Raw genomic sequence first — 20,455 nt, forward strand, 5'->3', positions numbered from 1 at the left:
CCCTCCACCATTCAAATATTGTCATAGGCCTCTTTACCATATGAAAAGAAAATGTTCTGAGTGGGTAAATCTGTAGATGAAACACTTCACTGCACATTCAAATTTTAAGACATAAAACCGCAGGACCTACGACCTGTATTTTTAAATTCACTCAAATAATCTAAACATTAAAAAGAAGCTATAAAAAGCAGCATAATATGGCATCAACAACAGGGCAAATTATACAAAAGCAAATATGCTTTGACAAATAACAGTAACATAACAACTACTCAAAAATACAGCAGCACTTAGCAATGGAAGTTATATAAATTATTACATGAAATAGCTCTATATGGCTGAGTTCTTGCTGCAGTATAGTTTTAAAATATTATAAGTAATATCTTGTCAGCCTTCTTGATTACTTATAGTCACTCCTCAAAATCGCATATCCTCATAAACTCCTATTGCAGACCATCTGCAGCCGAGCACACACATCAAGTGCAAAGCTTGTCTTCCGTCTTGCCTCCAGACTTCTTACATGACTGTACTTCCTGTTCACTACTGCTTTACAGAAACAGAGAAAGTGTTACTTTTAATTTTGCTCATGCATTTTGTGAAGCTTGCTAATCACCAGAGAGCTTGTTGGTGGCATTTCATTTAACGTAATGCCATGGAAGACTGAATTGAGGTTGGTCTCGCTTTCTCTGGGCTCTCATCAAGCCTGCTGGGGGACAGCAGGACAGTATTGATCTGGAGCTAAGAGAGGCCCGGACGATCTCCCTCTCTCTCTCTCACACACACTCTCACACATGCATTACAGCAGCGTGTCGCCATGGATCGATATACACTGCTTTCACTCAGCAGGTTGGCTGTATAAGCAGAAGTTAGTGACAATGCCTGCGGAGGGACAATAATGTCTGTGTGTGTTGTCGAAGGAACACGACTAACAGCCCCTTCACATGATCACTTAACATGCCAGTGATGTTCAGCCCTTCATGAAGGTCAATAATGGGACAGTGGTAACGCCATGGCAGTTTAGACCAGCAGAAGTGGATGAGGGAAAATATTTATAGGAACAGGAGGACCAAAAACTGTCATAACACTACAATTACACTTTGATGTGAACATAAAAGCAAAGTTCTCCATCCACTGAAATTTTAAACACCAGTCAGGGGTGCAGGGAGTTTCTGCATTTTATGACACACACACACACACACACACACACACACACACACACACTATACTTTTGAGTAATTCCCCAGTTTGCTATTACAGCATGCGGTATTCCCGTTGCTCGGTCGATACAGTTTTTATTAAGTTCGCACAAGAGGAAGTGAAGATAATTCTATACCCCAAATACAGCCACTCTTCCAGACAATTCCCCCTGCATGTATCTGATTTATTATTGCAACATAATGCAAACAAAAAGAAAATAGTTTAATGGTGCCGTATCATCTAACAAAAGCATGTTTTTTTTGTTTTGTTTTTTTTGTTTGTTTTTTTCAGAAAATCAATAGGCAACGAACCCAGTGACACCACAGATTTTCCACAGCCAGTGAATTAACAGCAATGTACCATCTACTGTAGTGGGCCATCATTTTATGAGCATCTGGCTCTATTTGTGAGGGGAAATTACCGTGATGTAGTGGAAAGATAGACAGCCGAGGACAAAGAGGGTCTTAAAAAGGTAGGAGATGAAGCACAAAGAAGTCATGATCACTTTTACACTTGTAAATAAACCTGCACTTTTTCAAAACATTTAAACTTTTAGCCTTATTTGAGTCAAATCCCCCCCCCCCAATCCGTGTGCAGTGTCTGAATTTTAAAAAAGGCCAATATAGTTTCATCAGCAACAACACAAAAAGTGTATTTTATATCAGGTAACAAAAGGTATTCAAGACAACTGTCCATATAAAAATTATTTCTGAATTATAATGAATATATCACAATATAAAAGTCATTACCCTCTGTACGTACAATTAAATGCCTTCAACAAGTCTTTCAGTTGGCTAAACATTTTTATGGCCGTCAGCTGATTGTGATTCTGCTCAGCTGATCGGGTTTTTGTTTTGGGGGGGTACATGTCACACATCTAAACCTAATTCTAAGCCAGTGTTGTTGTTGTTTTTTTTCCAAAATAAATAAATAAATAAATAATGTTTTGGATAAACTTTCCTCCCTTGCTCTTTCACCCCTGCTTGCTTGATCTCTACAGCTTTGAGGGGGATAATTAGAGCTCACGCTTTAAAGACAGGCTGTCTTCTGTTTTTTCCTCATTGCACATCCCCCAGTGACACAGGCAGGCTCTGTAGGTACAATGCTCACAGACCTAGATAACACCTATAGTTAACATTTTCCAGTGACCTAGCTTTTACCAACCTTTGAAATCATGAAATACTACAAAAACTACAGCTGCCAAAAGCAAATACAAGGCCCAACTGGTCTTTATCACTGTATCTGACTATCCATCAAATGAACCGAGAAGAGGATAGAGTGCCAAGCTTGTGAGTAGCGGCATGTGGCAGGGCCTCAGAGCGGCAGGCTGTCACGTGTGGGCAGGGAAAGGGCCTACAGTTTGAGTGTATCTGTGTGTGTGTGTGCTGACTTCAGCCTGATTTGTGGCCCAAATGGGAGCAGGCAGGCTGCCCGGACCAAGTTCAACTCTGCTGCTGAGGCCTGGGCGACCTGAGCATGGTGACAGATGAGTGGGGGGAGAAAAAAAACTGGGAGAGGAAGCAGGGAGGGAGAGGAAGCAAAGGAAGTGAGAAGCTGGCAGCAGTACATTTGTCTGTGGTCATTCCCTGCATGGACTATTAACAAGGAAAGGACATGGTAACAATACAGGGCAACAGAGCAGTCAGTCAGCGGAGTAATGCTTAGAGGAAACTGATATGATCTCTATGTCTTCCTCTATGAGTCTCTGAGGGCTGGCACAAGAGTGAAACCTCTTGTTGGACACCAAGTAAAGACGCAAGTGCTGAGTGAAATCGTTATATTAAGCAATATACACATTAGTGATCCTGATATATTTAAAAAAAAAAAAAAAAAAAAAAAAAAAAAAGGGGGAGGTGTGGGTTAACACTAAGCTACTAGTGAGGTCATTTTATCAAGGTTTAAGGTTTCTGGTTCAGCATGCTTAGGTAAAAATTGTATGATTTAATGCTATTCAATACAGTTACCCTCACTTTTTTCAACAATGGTCCTCTTAGCTTCTGTAACTACAATCTGCAAAATCACATATGAATAAGGTTAGCCACTTTCTACTCTCATCAGTAACAACATGGACAAAAAAAACATCTGATAGCTGCATGAACAAATTTTCAGTCAGTATGAAAGCCTCACAGGATTGATAATAAATGTCTATCAATCACAGCTTAGTGACAGACCCTGGTGCATCACAATGAGAGGCATTCCACCACAGATTCTTGCTTAAGGACATGATGACACATCAGTGGGCTGAGCGGAGATGACGTGTGGGTGGTGGCAGTCTCAGAGCTGAATAAAATCAGGTGGCTAATAAACTCCTTTTGCAGAAAGGAACCATCTGTCTGGAGCCAACATGTGGTGATAAGTTGGCTTGATCAACTCTGCCATCTGAACTGCATAATGCAGAGGCATTTTAGTGTCTTATCATGAAAAGACACTTTGGGACTAAAGCGATATTTAATTGTGTCTGCAGAAGAAAAATGATGATGCAGTCTCTTATATAAAGTCATAATCTATCAGTGTGTGGTAATTGGTTTGTGTAAATTTGTAAAAAAGAGACACATGAGCAGGGCCCAAACTCCAGCACAGCGAGCCACTGCACCTGCAATGTTGCACATGTAATTTTTGACCATTTTCAAAAGATGGGTGATTATCCAACTTCTTATTTTTAAAAAAAGAAGCACAAATCCTTCATTCTCAAACTTGGTAGCTCTAAGGTTAAGGTAAAATAAAGCGGCACTATAGATCATAGGATAGTGATCATTAGGCATATGTTGTCAATCCTTTAAATTAAGGCACATCTGTGGGAATCCAGATCTGCATTTTCTTTTGTTTATAGTCCAGTATCATCTTCTCAGACAGTTTCACACAGTTAAAAGGAAAAGAAAAAGTCTTGCTACCTCCACTTCAGGTCCCGTGCTCTTTTAAAATGGGCTGAGCGTTTTCTCAATGTGAAAGAAATGCTTGGTTTCCAAGTACCTCTTCAACGTGGTCCTGCACGAGTATTAGCCAACTTCTCCTGTCAGATGATGAAAACAGGCTGAGGGCTGCTGACGTCACGTCACCAATAAAGCAGAAGCAATGAGGACAGTAGCAGTTTCAATAGTTTCCACTGACTTTTTCCTTTTTCCTTATTCCCAGGTATTTGATTTGTATTGATGGTTTGCAACACTAATCGTTTCATTTCCCCTTCACAAAGGTTGTTATTCCCCTTGTTATCATACAGGGCCAATGACGCATCACGTTGGAAACAATAAAATAAAATTTCCATCATCCGGAGATTGTTAATCTTAACCCCACTTCCAAACTGACTCAAGTTCACATTCAAAGGAGGTAATTGTAGATTACAATCATATTGAAAGGTGGACAAAAAAAATGCATTGGAAACCATTACTTTAGGATGCAAGGTGTGACAGGGTTTTTGTTTTTTTTAACCTTTATTAACCACATAAAGATCTCATAAAGTCTTTGGTTCACAAGTTTATCGGGTAGCTTTGCTTTATCACTGTATTCTCTGTGTGTATACATGATGGAGTCTGGCGAACCTGCTGCATTAAGAGAAAATAAGAACCATTTCAAATACAAGTAGGAACATATATTCTATTATTATAGACTAATTTCATGCCATTAATGTTTCTTAGTTGTTCCATGAAATGTAAAGTAACAGGCTGAAAGACTGGAGAAAGAATTCTAGTCACATGATAAAAAAATGAATCATTTACCTTCAGGTACGCAAGCTTTCAGTCCAGCTTGATGTGAGCACTAAATTTGAAACTACAAAAAGAAACCATCTCCTTCTCTTAGCATCTGTTTTGCCTATGCACAGTTTTAAGTCAGTGCTGTAAATATGTCATCTGAAATTTTAGTCACAGGAGTTTAGTGTAGCGTTTTTTCCTCTCCCTCTCAGTCCATGGCTCCTATTTGTTGTTTTTTTAAAAAGGCCCTGAAAGTTTACTTAACAAAAGGACAAAAACCTGCAAAAGGAACAAAACTGTAAGCGCTGTGGGCGCTTTACTGATGACAAAGCAACACTTACTGTGGCCGATCTTCAGAGCAAAACTTGAGCAAAATTGCTTGGCTTTTATGTTGATGCCCAGATATAACCTGGGTAATAGTTCCTGCCTGAGTTTGAAATATTTCAGTCAAACCTTTTCCTAAAGGTCACCTGGTGTTTGAAACATTAAGTGAACTACTGTTAAACTGCAAGAAAAACTTGCAACCCAGATGCTGAATCTACGATTGTGAGGATTTAATGAAAATCAAATCACACACCAATTCCCATCTTTACAACTTGTTAACCCAGTCTATGATGTTAGTATTAAAGCTGTTGTCATCATTATTACTATAAATCTCTTCCCCCCCCCCCCATTTTCCCCAGAATGTTATGACAAAATGAGCAGTTTGTGGCTCTCTTGACTGAATTTCTTGCAGTCAGATCCCCATTGTGAACATATTTTCCTTCTTTAAGTTGAAAATGCCACATATCAATGGTGGAGCAACAAAGAAATGGTCCATGCACAAAAATGAGACTCTGCCACATCTACACTGATGGTACCACAAAAAGAAAAACACAGCCTTTCCCAGGACTGGATACCGGGTGGGCCCTCACAGCTAAAAGACACTGCATGCTGCAACCTGACAAACCATACAATTATGTCAGCGCAGGAATACACACAAACTCCCACAGTGCTGGTACAACAAAACCTCCTTTTAGACATGCCAAACTCTATATTTCTGCACAGGAACCATAAATGCAGAATCATAGTTACATTTAAAGGAAAACAAAGGGCACAAAGTCTTAATGCGTCTCCATCAACAACTGTTATAATTTGAATTTAATTTGTGCACACGCTCCAGCAATCAGCTTTTGGTGCCAGTTTTTTTTTTTTCTTTGTAAGTATGGCTTTATAAGTGACTGAAATTTTAAATTAATTAGAATTATCCATGAAGGATAATAAGGATAAAACTATTATTTTTCTGCATTGCCTTTTGCAGCACCGCTCTCATCTGGTCTTTTGTTTTTGTCTTTACAGCAAGCACCAAGAAACACTAATACTATTTTTCTATAAATTTCAACAAATGCATATTTCAAAAGACGCAAAAGAATTGTGATCTATACTGACCAAACAAACCATTCAACAACAAACAAGCATTGTATTTTCAGCCCTAAGCGAGCAGGCCTTCCTCATAGCCAAACTTTAACCACAAAAAAAAAGTGCCTTTATGAGGCAGGATGAGATCAAAGATCAAATCAGTGAGCTTCTTTACTGAGAGCGTAAGAAGGATATTCTCCTTCACTGTACTGTACAATCCACTAAATAAGACATTCCAAACAAACAGAAGATTTTAGCATCCTTGCAACAATGAGCTCATCTTCCTCCTACAACCCCATCCTCTTTTAGTTGTGCCTTATCTGTTCAGACTATTGACACAAAAGAGCTGCTCCGAGCCAAAACTTAACGTCAGATTCAGCAGGCTTTTCGAAAACAAACACTCTGCAGGCTAGCTATTGTCAGAGGTACATCCTGTGTGTGAATAAGTCTGCAAAGCCAAGTGTTCGGTATGACAAAAGAGGAAAGGGCTTTGGCTTTAAACACAGACCTTAAGTTTCAGTTTTTATCTACAATTCAAGTCACTTTGAACTTGCTTAACTGAGCAAGACTGAGGTAGCGGGCTTCCCATACAGATTAACACGTACTCACACAGACTGCTGCACGCATGATTTCCCCTTAACATGGCACTGCCCTATCTCCAGGGCCTGATAAAACGAGTAATTACAACTTAAAAAACACACAAAAAAGGGATTGCTGCTGAGAGAGAGAGGCTGAGGGAGAAACGAACAAGTGTGCCTGTGAACACATACACAGCTGTTCGCTCTAAGTCACTAGGTCAGAGGTCACAGGGGAGACTAAAATATGACACCCACACACTGGCCAAGGGGGAGAAAGATAAGGCAATAGAGGACGTAAATAACCCGAAAAAGAAATAAATAAATATCAAACTGAACCCATCCGAATTATTTGCAGAGATGGAGACTCAAGCAGCAGAGGCAGATTTTGCCAAATCTGGTCATTGCTGTCTCTCATACTAATATGGAAAGTACTCTGTATTCCCATCTGATAGCAGCTATGAAAGATTGATTATTTTATCTTTTACTCACAAGACAGAACAATGCAGCGCTGTGCTTCTAGTTAGGGTGTGTGTGTTTGAAAGGGGAAAAGCAAGCCTGTATCAAATGGAAGAAGAGCAACAGCTGAGACTCGAAAAACAGCTGTATCTCTTCAGTCCCCTCCCCCCCTCCGTCCCCTCATCTCCGCTCTCCCTGAATGAGCCCCTCACACCACTTTTCTGATCCTCCTCTCTCTCTCTCACACACACACACACACACACACACACACACACACACACACACGGCCAGGGGCTAGCTGCACACACAAATTATAATATGAAGTGCCTGAGTTACACCGGCACTGTTGGTTCGAGCCGCTATTCTCTCCGAGGACAAGTACAGACAGGATCCATGTGGTACTAAACATTCATCTATTGACTATAAATAGGAATGACATTGTTTCCAGCGGCAATGTCACCCTCCCTCTTCTCTTGTAAATCCTTACAACTCTCCCACCTTCATGAGATTCCAGCTGTAGCACAAAAGACATCCAAATACACCTTTAAGTTTGTTTTTCACGTGAAAAACAGAGTCAAACACAGCCGTGTCCATCGAGGCAGCAACCATTACTGTCAGAAGAGCCAGTTGTGAGGGAAAGAAAAATCTGTATACCTTAAAATGATGGTGACGCATCTTATTACATATAAATGAGTCTGGCATTGCTCACAGGTGTAAATAATTATAGGACAGAACAATTGTGAAGGGGAGGAAAGCTGTATATAGGTTTGGGCCTTCTTTGAAACACAGTACCTGTCGGCACGTTTTTGGACAAAAGTTATTCTTTCAGTAGGGCAAATTTTGAAAACTACAGTCTAATTCAAGTCTACTTTGATAATACATGAAGACATACTGCAGCCTTGGGGTGTTTAAAATAGTAAAAAGCAAATAAATAGGCTACCTTCAATTTAATTTTGACTCAAGTCCAGCTGTAGATCAAGCATTGCAGCAAATCAGCATGCTTAGACCCCTAAATTCTCAATTTTCCTTTCTTTAGATTTTGATCAATTTTGTAAATCCTGGTCTATGATAAGTTCAGTGGCTTGTGAGTGCCAAGTTGTTTGGGCATGTTTGTTTCACAATTTAGACCTGCCCCTTTTCTCAGCACATCTCACTCCAAAAGCCTGAGATGGTGACAGCAAAAACCCTTTCCTGGAGGCTTCACAGTAGTGACAGCCATCTTTATATAGTCTTCTTTACGTTCATATTTGTCTATTCGATCCATTTGTGTCAAATAAAAAACTCCTTGTGACATTAAGGTTTACCATTTTGTCAGTTTGCCTTTTAAAAGTACTGAAGTTTATCACTTTATATATTAAGCACATTTCTGATTTTGTTAAATTCCACCATTTGCTCTCAGAGCAGAAATGTTAGATGTTTTTATAAAAAGCTAAAAAAAAAAAAAAAAAGAAGAAAGAAAACCATCCAAAATATCCATTAATCTCAACACCTGCAACAATTTCGCATACATACAAAGAGGCTGCATAGAATGAATTAATACCCAGACTGACAGTTGGTGATGCAAGATGTGTAACTTCAGGCATATGCAAGCAAGTCTGTGTGCAAGCCTAGACCCAACTTGTGGGAAACCTGACAAAGGCGACAGGAAAGAGATCATTCTCAGTACCACAAATCTAAATGGATTCTTTGAAATGATAGAGAAACACATCTGCCTGGGATATGAATCATCTCTACTCATTTATCAAAGAGGTGCTGGAGAGTTAAAAAGGAAAAAAGAAAATAACAGGTGGAGAGGATACGGCACCTTATTTTCATAGTGTGCTTGAGGTCAAAAAGCCCACCTGCTGACTATCAGATGGGGAGGAAAGAGTAGAAATGAAAACACTGGGAGCAGAATAAAGCGAAAGGAAGATGGAACAAAACACAGAGCTAGAATCGTGTTTGTCTGTATCTGATCTATCGTCTTTGGCCGGGTTCAGGACCAAGTTCACAAGTTTCCATGACATAGCTGTGGCTCAGCTCTCAGTTTTGCTCCCAAAGCCAAAAACACTCAAGGTTCAGACAGATGGATGAGGCTCTGTTGTGAGACCACAAAGACTTGTCTTCAGCGCCGATACAGACCGGTGGATCAGGACAATATGCAGGGGGAAGTGGAAGGGTGAGGCATCTGTCTGTTTATGTTCAATTCAGCCTGAGGGGTAGTACATCAGTCCTGTTTTTGGGGTTTTTTTGGAGAACCAAACATCACAAGTCTGTTTACACTCTTTACTTAAAAAAAAAACCCCTGAGTATACATAATGATCCAGTTTAGTGTGCAGCTTATGGCTGTGGGGATTTTGAAAGACAGTATAAAATAAATAAATACGTTTTATTATTACACACCATCAGCAGCAATACACTTTGCTAGCTACATACTTTCTACAAGTAGTTTAAACTAAAATCGGCGTCCTCAATCTCAACTTCAATTGTGCCCACCATTCCCTTACCTTTGGTGGTTAAATTAATTCTCAAATAACAATATTATCGTGCTTTAAACACTGCTCTAGTGCAGCCAGTCGGTCTTCCTGGTTTTGAATAAACTTTTATGTATCTCCACTTGTGCAACTCCTCTGAAATCACCAGCAACATTATCGCCACAAAATCTTTCAGAATATCTTCAAAGATCTCTCAATTCCTCGTTTCTGAGCAAGAACACGTGCCAATGCTTTGTCCACTAACTAACATTCTGTCTTATTAACATCATAATCCTCAGGCTCAGCAAGCATCGCAAACCTGTTACTCCACCCCGCCGGCATCTTGACACTATGGTAGCTAATGCTATTTGTGAAACTTGCCTATAATAAAGTAATTTTGAATATTTTGTCCTACAGAATCATATTAAAAGAAAACCCTGCTAATGAAAGCTTATGAAGAGCCAGATTATTTCCTTCAGGGTTATTCAAATGTAACCCAATTCCAACATCATAACATTTACAAAGAAATCTTCACATAACTCTTTAAGCAGATCAAGGCTGCATTGCATTTCATTTTGCATTTAGTCCTCCATTGTATTTTTTTAGTTAGATTATTCAGGATATGCTACAACACAGAGGTTGTGGAAAAGTCTCAAAACTGCTTTTGAAATCAGCTTTTAAGACTAAGGCTTTTTATTATAGGATGTCCCTGAACCCAGTTCAAGAGTTTATGACTCCAAATGCCTATAGCCTGACACACCAACCCAGACCAACACCCATGAGTTTTGAAATAATACTGGTCATGGAATAAAGAAATGAAAAGGAAAATAAGTTCAATGAAAATTAATTGCATAACTTTTGTGAACAATTAAGCTTTTGTTTTTTTAATCTTGTTCTAAGTCTACCAGGCCTCTTTCCTTCACAGCGGTGCATTTTTGCCTCTTCTTAATAGCTCAAAGTCACTTGCCGTTTAATATAATTTTGTGACTAACCAGCTGTTAACCTCCAACTAACACAAAACTCAAGGTTTTCACATCTGTGTTTTTCCATTTTTTCTGAAGTTTGATTATTTTTTGCCATTCAGAATGGATGATTTTTAGTTTAATACTGTCCACGATAATAGCACTATAAATGTTTACACAGTACAAAAATGTCATATTGCGAGTGCAAGACCATGCGTTCATGTTCCCCAGTGCATGCAGCAATGAAACAAGCCAAGGTGTGTTTTTGAGCCACAAGTCAGCCTGTGATGACGAATTAGTACCTAAAAAAAAAAAAAAAAAAAAAACAACACTACTCCCACTTAAGTTGGAAACAACAAACGCGTTTTATCACTTAATGCAAAATCACTAGGAAGTACGACCAGGGCCTGAACGGGGAGATGCTAGGCGCTAGTGATGTGCAACCCAAATGTAAACAAATGACTCAACCGGGAACCACTAGTTGCACTCACTTGCTGAGCTTTGTATGACAGGAAGAGCAAACAGTGGATGGAAATTACTGATGCAGTTACATAGTGGAGGTGCAGGGCTTTGAGCAATTGGTTATTATTACAAGCTACCTTTGTCTTATGCTGCATGCACTATAATACTCGAGCTGGTACTGGCACCCTGTTTCAATAGATTCACACTTCAAATTAGGAAGTGTGTCATCAGTGACAACAGCTATCTGCAAAACACACTTGCTAATTTTGCTGACTACAAGCATCATCCTCAGAAATATCATTACTGCAACTTCTATTCAATTAAAATTCTATGATAATTCTGAGGCTATACACATAGCATATACCTTCAGTAATTAGTGTTTATAGCTGTTTAGTGACAGGTATAAAGGAAAAAAAAATTAAAATGTTCCTCAGTTTTAAATAAATAACTATTTAACTGTCATCCTCACTGCAAATGGAGCCATCTCGATTGGAAAAACATATTGGAAGTGTTACTGAACAACAGTGAGAAGGGCCCCAGTCTTTCAGTCGATGTGAGTTCTACTGTAGGCCGGAGAAGTGACCAGTATAGTGCGTACAGAGCTGGAGCAACTGGCACATAGAGTAGTATGGACTGCACACTGAACATATTGATTAAAACTGGCACAGTGTATGCCCAGATTTTAAGTCTTGTCCTGCTAGTTTGCTTAATGATGGACAACAACTAGTGTACTAACAAAGTGTCTCAGGTGGCATTTGAACTCTGAATTTTTGTTCCTGTTCCTCCTATTTAGCTTATAGGAGCTAAAGCATTAATACATCCCTTATATTTATGGAAGTATATTCACACAGATCAAGAGATACACAAAAGGCACTGAAAGCTTACCTCAAAAAACAAAAGCCTGTCTGATTATTGATTCAACAGGTTGCACTTCATATTTCTTATACTGTATTCCAACTGACAACAGCTAAGTGGAAATACTGAAAAAGGCCGCATCTTCAAAACTTTAAGCTGATAATTCAATGCCTGCAGCACTTACTTTGATGATTTCAGCTTTAGGGTGACTTACTAAAAATACGATCAACATACTCAAAGCATAGCAAAAGAGAGATGAAAGCATCTCAGCTCAGTCCCACGCTAGAATGGTTTACGAGAACTAATATTGTGCCGTTATATTGCTAAATCAATAGTCTGTGCCTCAAGAAAGGTCAGAATGAGTCTACATCCACACATGCACTGGTATTTTGCTCAACATTGCTTTTTCAATGCATTTTGGCCTTTCATCCACATATAAACAGCATTTAGGATCACTGAAAACAGAGCTTTTGGAAAACTCTTGGCAGGATAAAGACCTTTGGAAATGTGTACTATTTTTTAACATAAAAAAAAACCAAAAAAAAAACCACTGTTGTACGAACGGATGTAGCCTTAAATATCCATGCAGTGCAAGAAGGCACAAACAAAAAGGACAATCATCAGTTTAACATATTCAACACTGATTGCTGTGTCACAGCTGCAGTGACACAGCAATCACAACGGGCAAGTCTCAACACTCTGGTGAAAATTTCTTCTACTGCAAAAAAACTAATAAAGAAAAAAAAAAAAAAAGATTACCTGATTTCCTAAAAGTCCGAAGTTTAAAATGAGAGTTGTCTTTAATAACTTATTCCAGGTTACTTAAGAATTTATAATCATTATAGTCAAGTAACGGGTTAAAAATATTAATACTCAGCAGCACCGTCAGTAAGACTCCAGCTGATGAGCAGCAGAGCTAGTTTCAACTTTTTGTGGCCTGTTAAGTCTTATCTTCATAGCGTAATATTTATTCATAGAAGGAAAAGGGATGAGCTCATTGTTTATTCAATTTCTAGCAATGTAAGGAGGCATACTGTAAGCAACAGTCAGAGTGCACTCCAGTGGACAAGCTATGGGATTTTTACATTACCAAGTGTCCACTTACGCCCTATGTTCTGTTTAAAACAAACAAACAAATAAATCTTCATATGATATACTCTGATACAGTTATATCTATGACAGGCCGGTGAAATCAAAATCAATAAAATGAGTCACACTCAACAACAATGGATGATAAGTGATAGACATGTTTACGAGCTTCATATTTAGAAGAAGACATAAGGAAGCAGGAAGTGGAGGTGGTGGGGGTAGATAAATGAAAGTAATACAACACACAAGGTACTGGAAGTCTAGCTGCCAGATAACTGGAAGAATGAAACGCAGGCTGACGAGGCAGAACTAAAATAGCGTCATGTCCACTCAAAACGTGAAAGCATAGTGAAAGAGAAAGTGGGCAAAGTTACACAACTAAGCAGCAAGGCACTAGTAGTGTTGAGAGAGAGGGGTGGACACCAGCCTAGTCTTTCATGTGTGAGCCACTCCCATGAAGTGGTTAAATCTCAAGGCCTCCAGCAGCTGCTCGGCCTATTGTACCGTGTGTTTAGCAGGGGGGGTGTGTGAGAGATACAACCACCAGCCAGTTTCCGTTTCAATACTGCCTGTGTCCAATGGCCCCCAGTGGCCTCTACTTCTCCTAAACAAGAGCTGTGATTACAACAGAGCAGGAACCACATGGCAAACACACTCATAACAATAAGAGACACTTTTACACGACTTCCTCAAATGTTGTTCGGTATACAGCAAAGGGAGAAAAAATAAAGGCACGTTGCTCAATCCTACGCAGTGAAACACGGTGCCTGCCTCTGAGATTCTGCATGCATTATCCTCCTCTCTTATCTTCTCACGCCGTGATGTACGCAGGCAACTAGTCAGGCTCTAGCCAAGCTCATATCTACAACACCCACTTCATCAACTAACTGCCAGTAACATTCAAAACACCTCATGCATATAAAAGTTTATCAAAAACACAATATATTATTATCAGTGTTCCAAAACTCCTTGTCAAGCACAACGACCTGTTATATAACTCCCAGTAGTAGCACAGATCTTTGGTGGCTTTGTGGCGTCTGCATGCAATGCAGAAAATGAACACGCACATAACCAAATTTGTACTTGCAGTGACGGTGCCAGGGCTGGGGAGGTATCAGAGGAAGAGTGTGACGACATGTGACTTCGCAGTTCCATCTGCGCTGAATGGATGTGCCAGACACACGCATAAAGTTACCCTGGCAACTGAGCAACGGCGCTGGTTGGAGGTCAGAGAGAGAAAAGGAGAGATGCAGACCAAAACGCTCCTAGAATATGTAGAAGGAGCCCACAAGCCGACTGCTTATTCACTCAGAAAGCTGCACTTTACATTTTCTTACACAGACGCATGCAGGCTGCATCTAGGAACGTTACACATAAACAGCAGCCAACGTGACGCAATGTAAAGCAGAGACACACAATCTGAGAAAGACCAGGGGTTACACTTGATGACGCAAAAGCTCTACAATGCTTATCCCTTTCTCCTGTAAACACACGGCTCCGATTCTGAGAGGGGAGTTTTATTTCACCCACACAGATGTAATCTCCAACTAATCACATTTGCAAGCCTTGGACGGAGCAGTTACGCTGCAGAGCTGAACAGATGGGCCCACGTAGATGAAGCATTTCTGGGATTAGCCTGGCCCAGACGGTGGAGGTGGCATGTAGAGTTACCAAGGGACAGTTTCTAAAAAAAATAGCTGGGACTCAAATTACATTACAGAGAGTCGCTGAATATCAGTGACTGGAAATGGAAATGTATGTGATGATGTTAAAAGTATATCCTCAGTATAACTGATTTTCTCCCTCAGACTGTAAAGGCACTTTGTTTAAATTGTTGGCTTACAGCTTGCTAATGCACAAGATTAAATGGAATATATAAACTGAAAGCAACATGATATTTTTGTATACAGACAGGAAGACACAAAGAATCAGATTAACCACTGAAAAAAAAGAAAGAAAAACTCCCAATAATCATTAAATACAGCATTTGTAAATAGGGTTGCAGATGGACCAATGCAAAGCTCCATGTAAGGTAGAATAGTGGAGCAACTGTATTTTATTGGATTACATTCGTAAGCCCTAGGGATGCACTGATTGTGAAATTCTGGACTGACACCAATGATTAAAACATTTCAGCCGTTAGACTGTGCAGATACCGATTTTGTTAGTTTGCATTGTTTTTGTAATGATTTATTCTGACTTCTTGTGCCAAGGAAATTTATCTTTGTTATAAAATTAAATAAATAACCGTCAGGCCTTGATTACATTATCTTGGATCAATTCATTCAAATTTATTAAACTGGACCCCAGATACAAACAAAAGAAGAACACGAGCCACTGTCATCAGTGAATGTCATCTCGGGGTTTTACTACATATATAAAAGTTAAAAAAAGAAAAAAAATCTGGCCCAGTCACAGAGAATTTGCCCTTCAACTAAAGGGAAAATCACCAGGTCTATAATAATTTAAAAAAAAAAATAATAATAAAAATTTATTAATAATAATAATAATAATAATAATAATAATAATAATAATAATAATTTATTGGTTTAAATGTATTTTAATGTTGAGTAAACTCAACATAAAACTTAAAATATTTTTATGTTGTCAAATGGTTTAAAAACAAACAAACAAACAAACAAACAAACAGAAAAACAACAACAGGAAATACTTAGATTTCTGTTAAGTAAGGTGACAGACTTTTTGCATACAAAATCATGCTCACACACATAGCCAGCTGCCCCCCACCCCCACTCCAAAAGGGCTGGTTTGAGCCATGAAACTCCCTTTTACTTATAGGCCGATGGCAGTCAAGACAAACACAGTCCTACTAAGCCCAACATTTAAGAGGAGCTGACTAAATGATTCAGATGGACCCTTTAAACACACAGACTACTGTCTTGAAGACTAAACTTTCACTGTTCTCAATGCTTCCCCTTTCTTTAATTTGAATTAAAATGAAGTCAAAAACCAAAAGGAATTCCAAGCAGTTTCTTTCTTTGACATTTGGAAGTCTGAGGATCTCCGGCATTTGGAAGGAAATAGTTTTCCAAATGCCAAAGACTTCTCTTCCTTTAGGCTCAACTTTAACTGTAACTACTCAATGACTATGGTCTTAGAACTGGCATGACTGCCACAGTAATACTACCCAATGGATAAAAAACCTTCTGCATATATTTAACTGTTACAAAGGGCTAAGGCAAACAGGACTGTCAGTCATTTCCCCTTAATGCGACACTGCAGCACTGCAAAGGCATGCTAGTCATGTGCGTGAACCAGTAACCTCTGGGTCATATGTTAAGTGTTGGGAACAGCAGCCTCACACAGCCACACCAAATATCATATGGAACATTCCTCAGAGTCCTTTAAAACAGGGCGAGAGAGGCGAGCAACAGCAAAGGGTCACAGAGGACGCTCACAAAGACTGTGCTGCACAGGAGGACTGAGCAGAGGGAGGCTTTGTTTAATAGTGACTCGTGCATGGATTCTGTCTTTATCTCTGGATATTCCCAGTCTCTCAAATGAAAGAACACTGAAATATAAAAATCAAGCATGATGGGCAGCTCTCAGTCCTAGCTTTCAACATTTCAGCTGTGAGCCAAATCTACACACTAAACTTTGGCGTATGATAGCTGAAGCCTTTCACTGCCACACAGACAGCCTTGATCCACAACCACTTTACATTAACGGAGCTAGACAGTTACTTGGAGCATGCAAAGCAGCTTGCTGATTTTCAGTGTGGAAGATAAGATGTAACTGCTTGATTTAAACCTCCTAACACCTGCACTTCCAAGGTTTCCTATCAGTTAGGTTAAGAACCCCGGTTGCCCCCTTTTCTCAGACTCCAAATAACCTCCATGTTCTTCTTTTGTGATTATTCTTAACTAAGACATGCTTTAGAAAAGACAAGATAGACGTTGCTTGTGCACTGTATTGTTCGTGGGTGAACCCACACCACACCCAACGCACTCCCCAGAGGGGTGCTTTGCAGGGGGTTCACCGCCAATGAGCCATCCCGAGCAGAGAGTCTGCAGTGGCCCGTGGCTGCTAAGTAAGCTGTGCTGGTTTAGCAGCACAAACGGGTCGGCATAAACTCCCTGCCCCGAGAGAAAGTCAGAAACACTAATCGCTAACTACCTAGCTCTCCCCACTCTTCTCAAAGGTTTCCATATGAAGTAGCATGATGCATTTACTGTCAACTAGCTTGCACGTTGATCTATTGTTAGCCTCACATCAAACTCCTTGGTACTGCTTCTTGATGTGTGTATTTATGTGTGCGGTGGGGCGACCTGTACATTCACGTGGGTGGATGAGATAAGAAAATAACAGCTAAAATACAATACTGCACCCAGCTACAGAGAGTCTGCGTTACAAATAAAGACGACCAGCCTCACTCGCGCTTTGCTCCAGTATCTCCGCGTCCGCTCCTCGCGATGGATGCCGATTTACTTTGATAAGCATCCTGCATTTTAAAACAAACACACCCAAACCGCTCGTCAAGCTTGACGCTACGTTAGCTAGCTTACTCGACGGATGGGAAGGGATTTCTTTGCAATTGTGTCGCTAACGATGGCAAACTTTGTTTCGTTGTGTTCTGTAACTGTAACTCACCGACGTGCGCCGTTTTGCTCTTTCTTCTTCTGGTATTCCAGCGGGCACATCAGCGAAAGGCAGGCTGCTAACCGTTTTTGTTAGGCTAACACTCCCGGACACGACGATGCGCCTCGCAACAGCTGTGTTCTGTTTTGAATGAGGGCTGAGGAGGAGAGGAGACGCCGCTAACGGGCGGAGCTTCCAGGGTGCACAGCGGGCCGATCTGCCCTTTATCCTCTGCAGTAGCTCTTAATGTACGGAGACCTTTTGCTACTGTTTATATCATCCGCAGGTTGTCAATGCACTGCCAGTTAAAGGCTTGGCAGATGTGATTCACACAGCCCGCCCTCTATTGTAGTGCCGGACTTCTGTTTGAAGGGCTGGTTGGCTTCAAAAGGGCTAAAAGTTCACGGGTTCTCCTCTGACTCCCTCTTGTGGACAAGACACCATTGTGCTTTTCAAAATTGTTGAGAAGACTATTTTTTCACTAGAGTTGTAGTGTTTGTGTCCCCACAGTGGGAATTTTATTTTATGTGATACAAATGGAGTTAGTGATGACTTCTCAGCAGTTTGCACACTTTGCAATGGCATCTGGGCAGGCTGAATTAGACCCTTCGGTGGGGCAGTTTTAGCCCAGGCCACATGTTTGACGTCTCTGCTGAGAATAGTATAAGCTTAATATAAAATCTTCAAAGCAACACTAAAACTAGGTGTGAAATAACCAAAAAATTAGACTTTAGGGGAAAAAGAGAACTAATTGAAATGGTATTAATGATATAACTAAAATAAAATAAAGTGATCTAAAACTTTTTTTATCTGATGGGTATATTTCTTTCAAACTTCTAACTTTATAGGCTCATGTTTAGTCATTTATACACCACAAATCACAGAAACATGGAGAAAAAAAATCAACACTTGCACAGAAATTAGATGAATGTACCATTTTTATTTTTTATGCAAATGTTTTGAATGTACTGATGCATAATTTACAGGCTGTAAAAGGGTCCACTTAATCATGTTTTTAAAAATAATATACATTATCTTCAATCTTTGAACCCTGTGAACAAGGTGGGTTTATTCAAACAAACTATCTAACAAATAATCTAAACCAAAACAACGATGATTCAACAAAGTGTGCTACTCCCCAAATTTAAGCTGCCTTTCCTTTTCTAAACCATGCAGCTCCCTTGCTCGATTTTTCAGCTCCTCTGCTTTCTTTTCATCCTTTTCTGTACCATCCCCAAGTCTGTACATGCGACTTGCATTGGCGCAGCCCCACACGTGTCCCAGTTCACAAGCCCTGTTAGCGTATTTTAGAGCGAGAGCCATATCTGGTGCCAGCCCTTTGGAATTGCCCTGAATGAACAAAGCGCTGAGGTTAAAGCAGGAAGGAGCGAATCCACCTGCGCACGCCTTCTCATAGTACTGCCGAGCTGCTTTCAGGTCAGGTCCTCCTTCCATAGCTTGTCCGTCATGGGCTAAAAGACCAACATTATGGCAAGCGTCTACAGACTTCTTTCCACCAGAATTGCAGGAGCGCAGAAAACAAGAGTAGGCTGCTTTCAGACACTGGGTGACTCCACCTGGTGGAGAAGAAAAAAAAAAAAAGATTAGGGGACTGACTTAGAATTTTGTAATGACATTACTTACGTAGAAGTAACCTTAGAGGTCATTCATGCTAGTAACAAGCTGCAAAATGTATCAACGGATCAAAATTACAAGTAGTACTTAAATGACTGGTGACGATATGTGCACTATATTGTGCACAGTTGCTTCCATATGTCATCACTTCAGAAACTTATCCTGGAAACTTTTCAGCTTTTACAGTTGTGCTGACACAAAATACTGTGACAGGTAAAGAAACCACGGACCAGTCAGGCTTAGTCATTGGCCTTTCATGGGCATTTCTTATAAAATCTTAATTTGAATAAAATAAAATAGCACAATAGTTCGATTTCACATTGAAATGTAGTAGGGTAGATATAAAAATCTAACAGTAACTCAAAGCCTTCAGTATAGTGTTTAGTATTTAAAACTTCAGAAAAGGTAAATAAGGAGGTTAAATATCCACCTTTGCCAGTGATGTGGTAAGCACCGAGTTTATAGCAGCTCTCTCCATGCCCATGCGTCTCACAGTTATGTTTGAGCACTTGTGCTGCAGAATCGTAGTTCTTCTTGACCCCTTCCAAGTAGTCAGCGAGCCTTTGGCACCCTAAAAGCATGAAACAGGGGGCAAAGAGTGAGGAAAACAGAACTGCATAACTACCATGTGTTTCAGCACCACCGATCTGTGAACAGCTCAGAAACTTTTACCTTCAGGATCTTTCTCCTTGTAGCACTGGAAGCTGTACTCCACGCCTAAATTATCCAAAAACTGCTTCACTTCCTTCTCGTCTTCAAAGTTTATAAGTCCAGCCATTTCTCCGCTTTACTTGAACTAGTTTCACCTCTGCAACAATCACATGTGCTCAGCTCCTCACGGCATCCACCGCTGCTGCTTGACCTTGATGACTGACTTTGATATGCGATGCTGAAAAGGGTTTTCCCAAAACGCAAAAGTCTATCTGGATGCTTAACGCTAAATGTGGAGTCATTATATGAGCAAAGAGTGCTTAATGGTATAATAGCGCCCCTTTGAAAAGCAGAAGGACGCGGTCACGTTTGTCTTTCTTCAGCTGATCGCTTCCTGGTTTTGTAACCCTTCCTTACGGGCTTCCGTAGTCCAGCCC

At 40.1% G+C, this 20,455-nt stretch overlaps 2 protein-coding genes across 3 annotated transcripts in view; both read right to left on the reverse strand.

The window, feature by feature from the left end:
- Window positions 1-18,098, reverse strand: part of ralgps2 (Ral GEF with PH domain and SH3 binding motif 2) — a 70,796-nt gene extending 52,698 nt beyond the window's left edge. Inside the window, exon 1 of one of the 2 annotated variants that reach the window (XM_003439891.5) lies at window positions 17,745-18,098. The gene's annotated coding sequence lies outside the window, so the exon portion shown is untranslated. The remainder of the gene's footprint in view (window positions 1-17,744) is intronic. The other variant, XM_005478943.4, reaches the window with a different exon arrangement.
- Window positions 18,099-18,652: 554 nt separating this feature from the next.
- On the reverse strand, window positions 18,653-20,434 carry coa7 (cytochrome c oxidase assembly factor 7). The gene is made up of 3 exons (XM_003439890.5): window positions 20,040-20,434; window positions 19,798-19,938; window positions 18,653-19,309 (listed from the first exon to the last, which is right to left on the reverse strand). Exons 1-3 carry the CDS (start codon window positions 20,143-20,145, stop codon window positions 18,864-18,866), a joined length of 693 nt encoding a protein of 230 aa, XP_003439938.1. The 5' UTR covers window positions 20,146-20,434; the 3' UTR covers window positions 18,653-18,863.
- Window positions 20,435-20,455: the final 21 nt, after the last annotated feature.

This window comes from Oreochromis niloticus, linkage group LG23 (assembly GCF_001858045.2).
Source record: "Oreochromis niloticus isolate F11D_XX linkage group LG23, O_niloticus_UMD_NMBU, whole genome shotgun sequence".
In the NCBI taxonomy this organism is placed as follows: Eukaryota; Metazoa; Chordata; class Actinopteri; order Cichliformes; family Cichlidae; genus Oreochromis; species Oreochromis niloticus.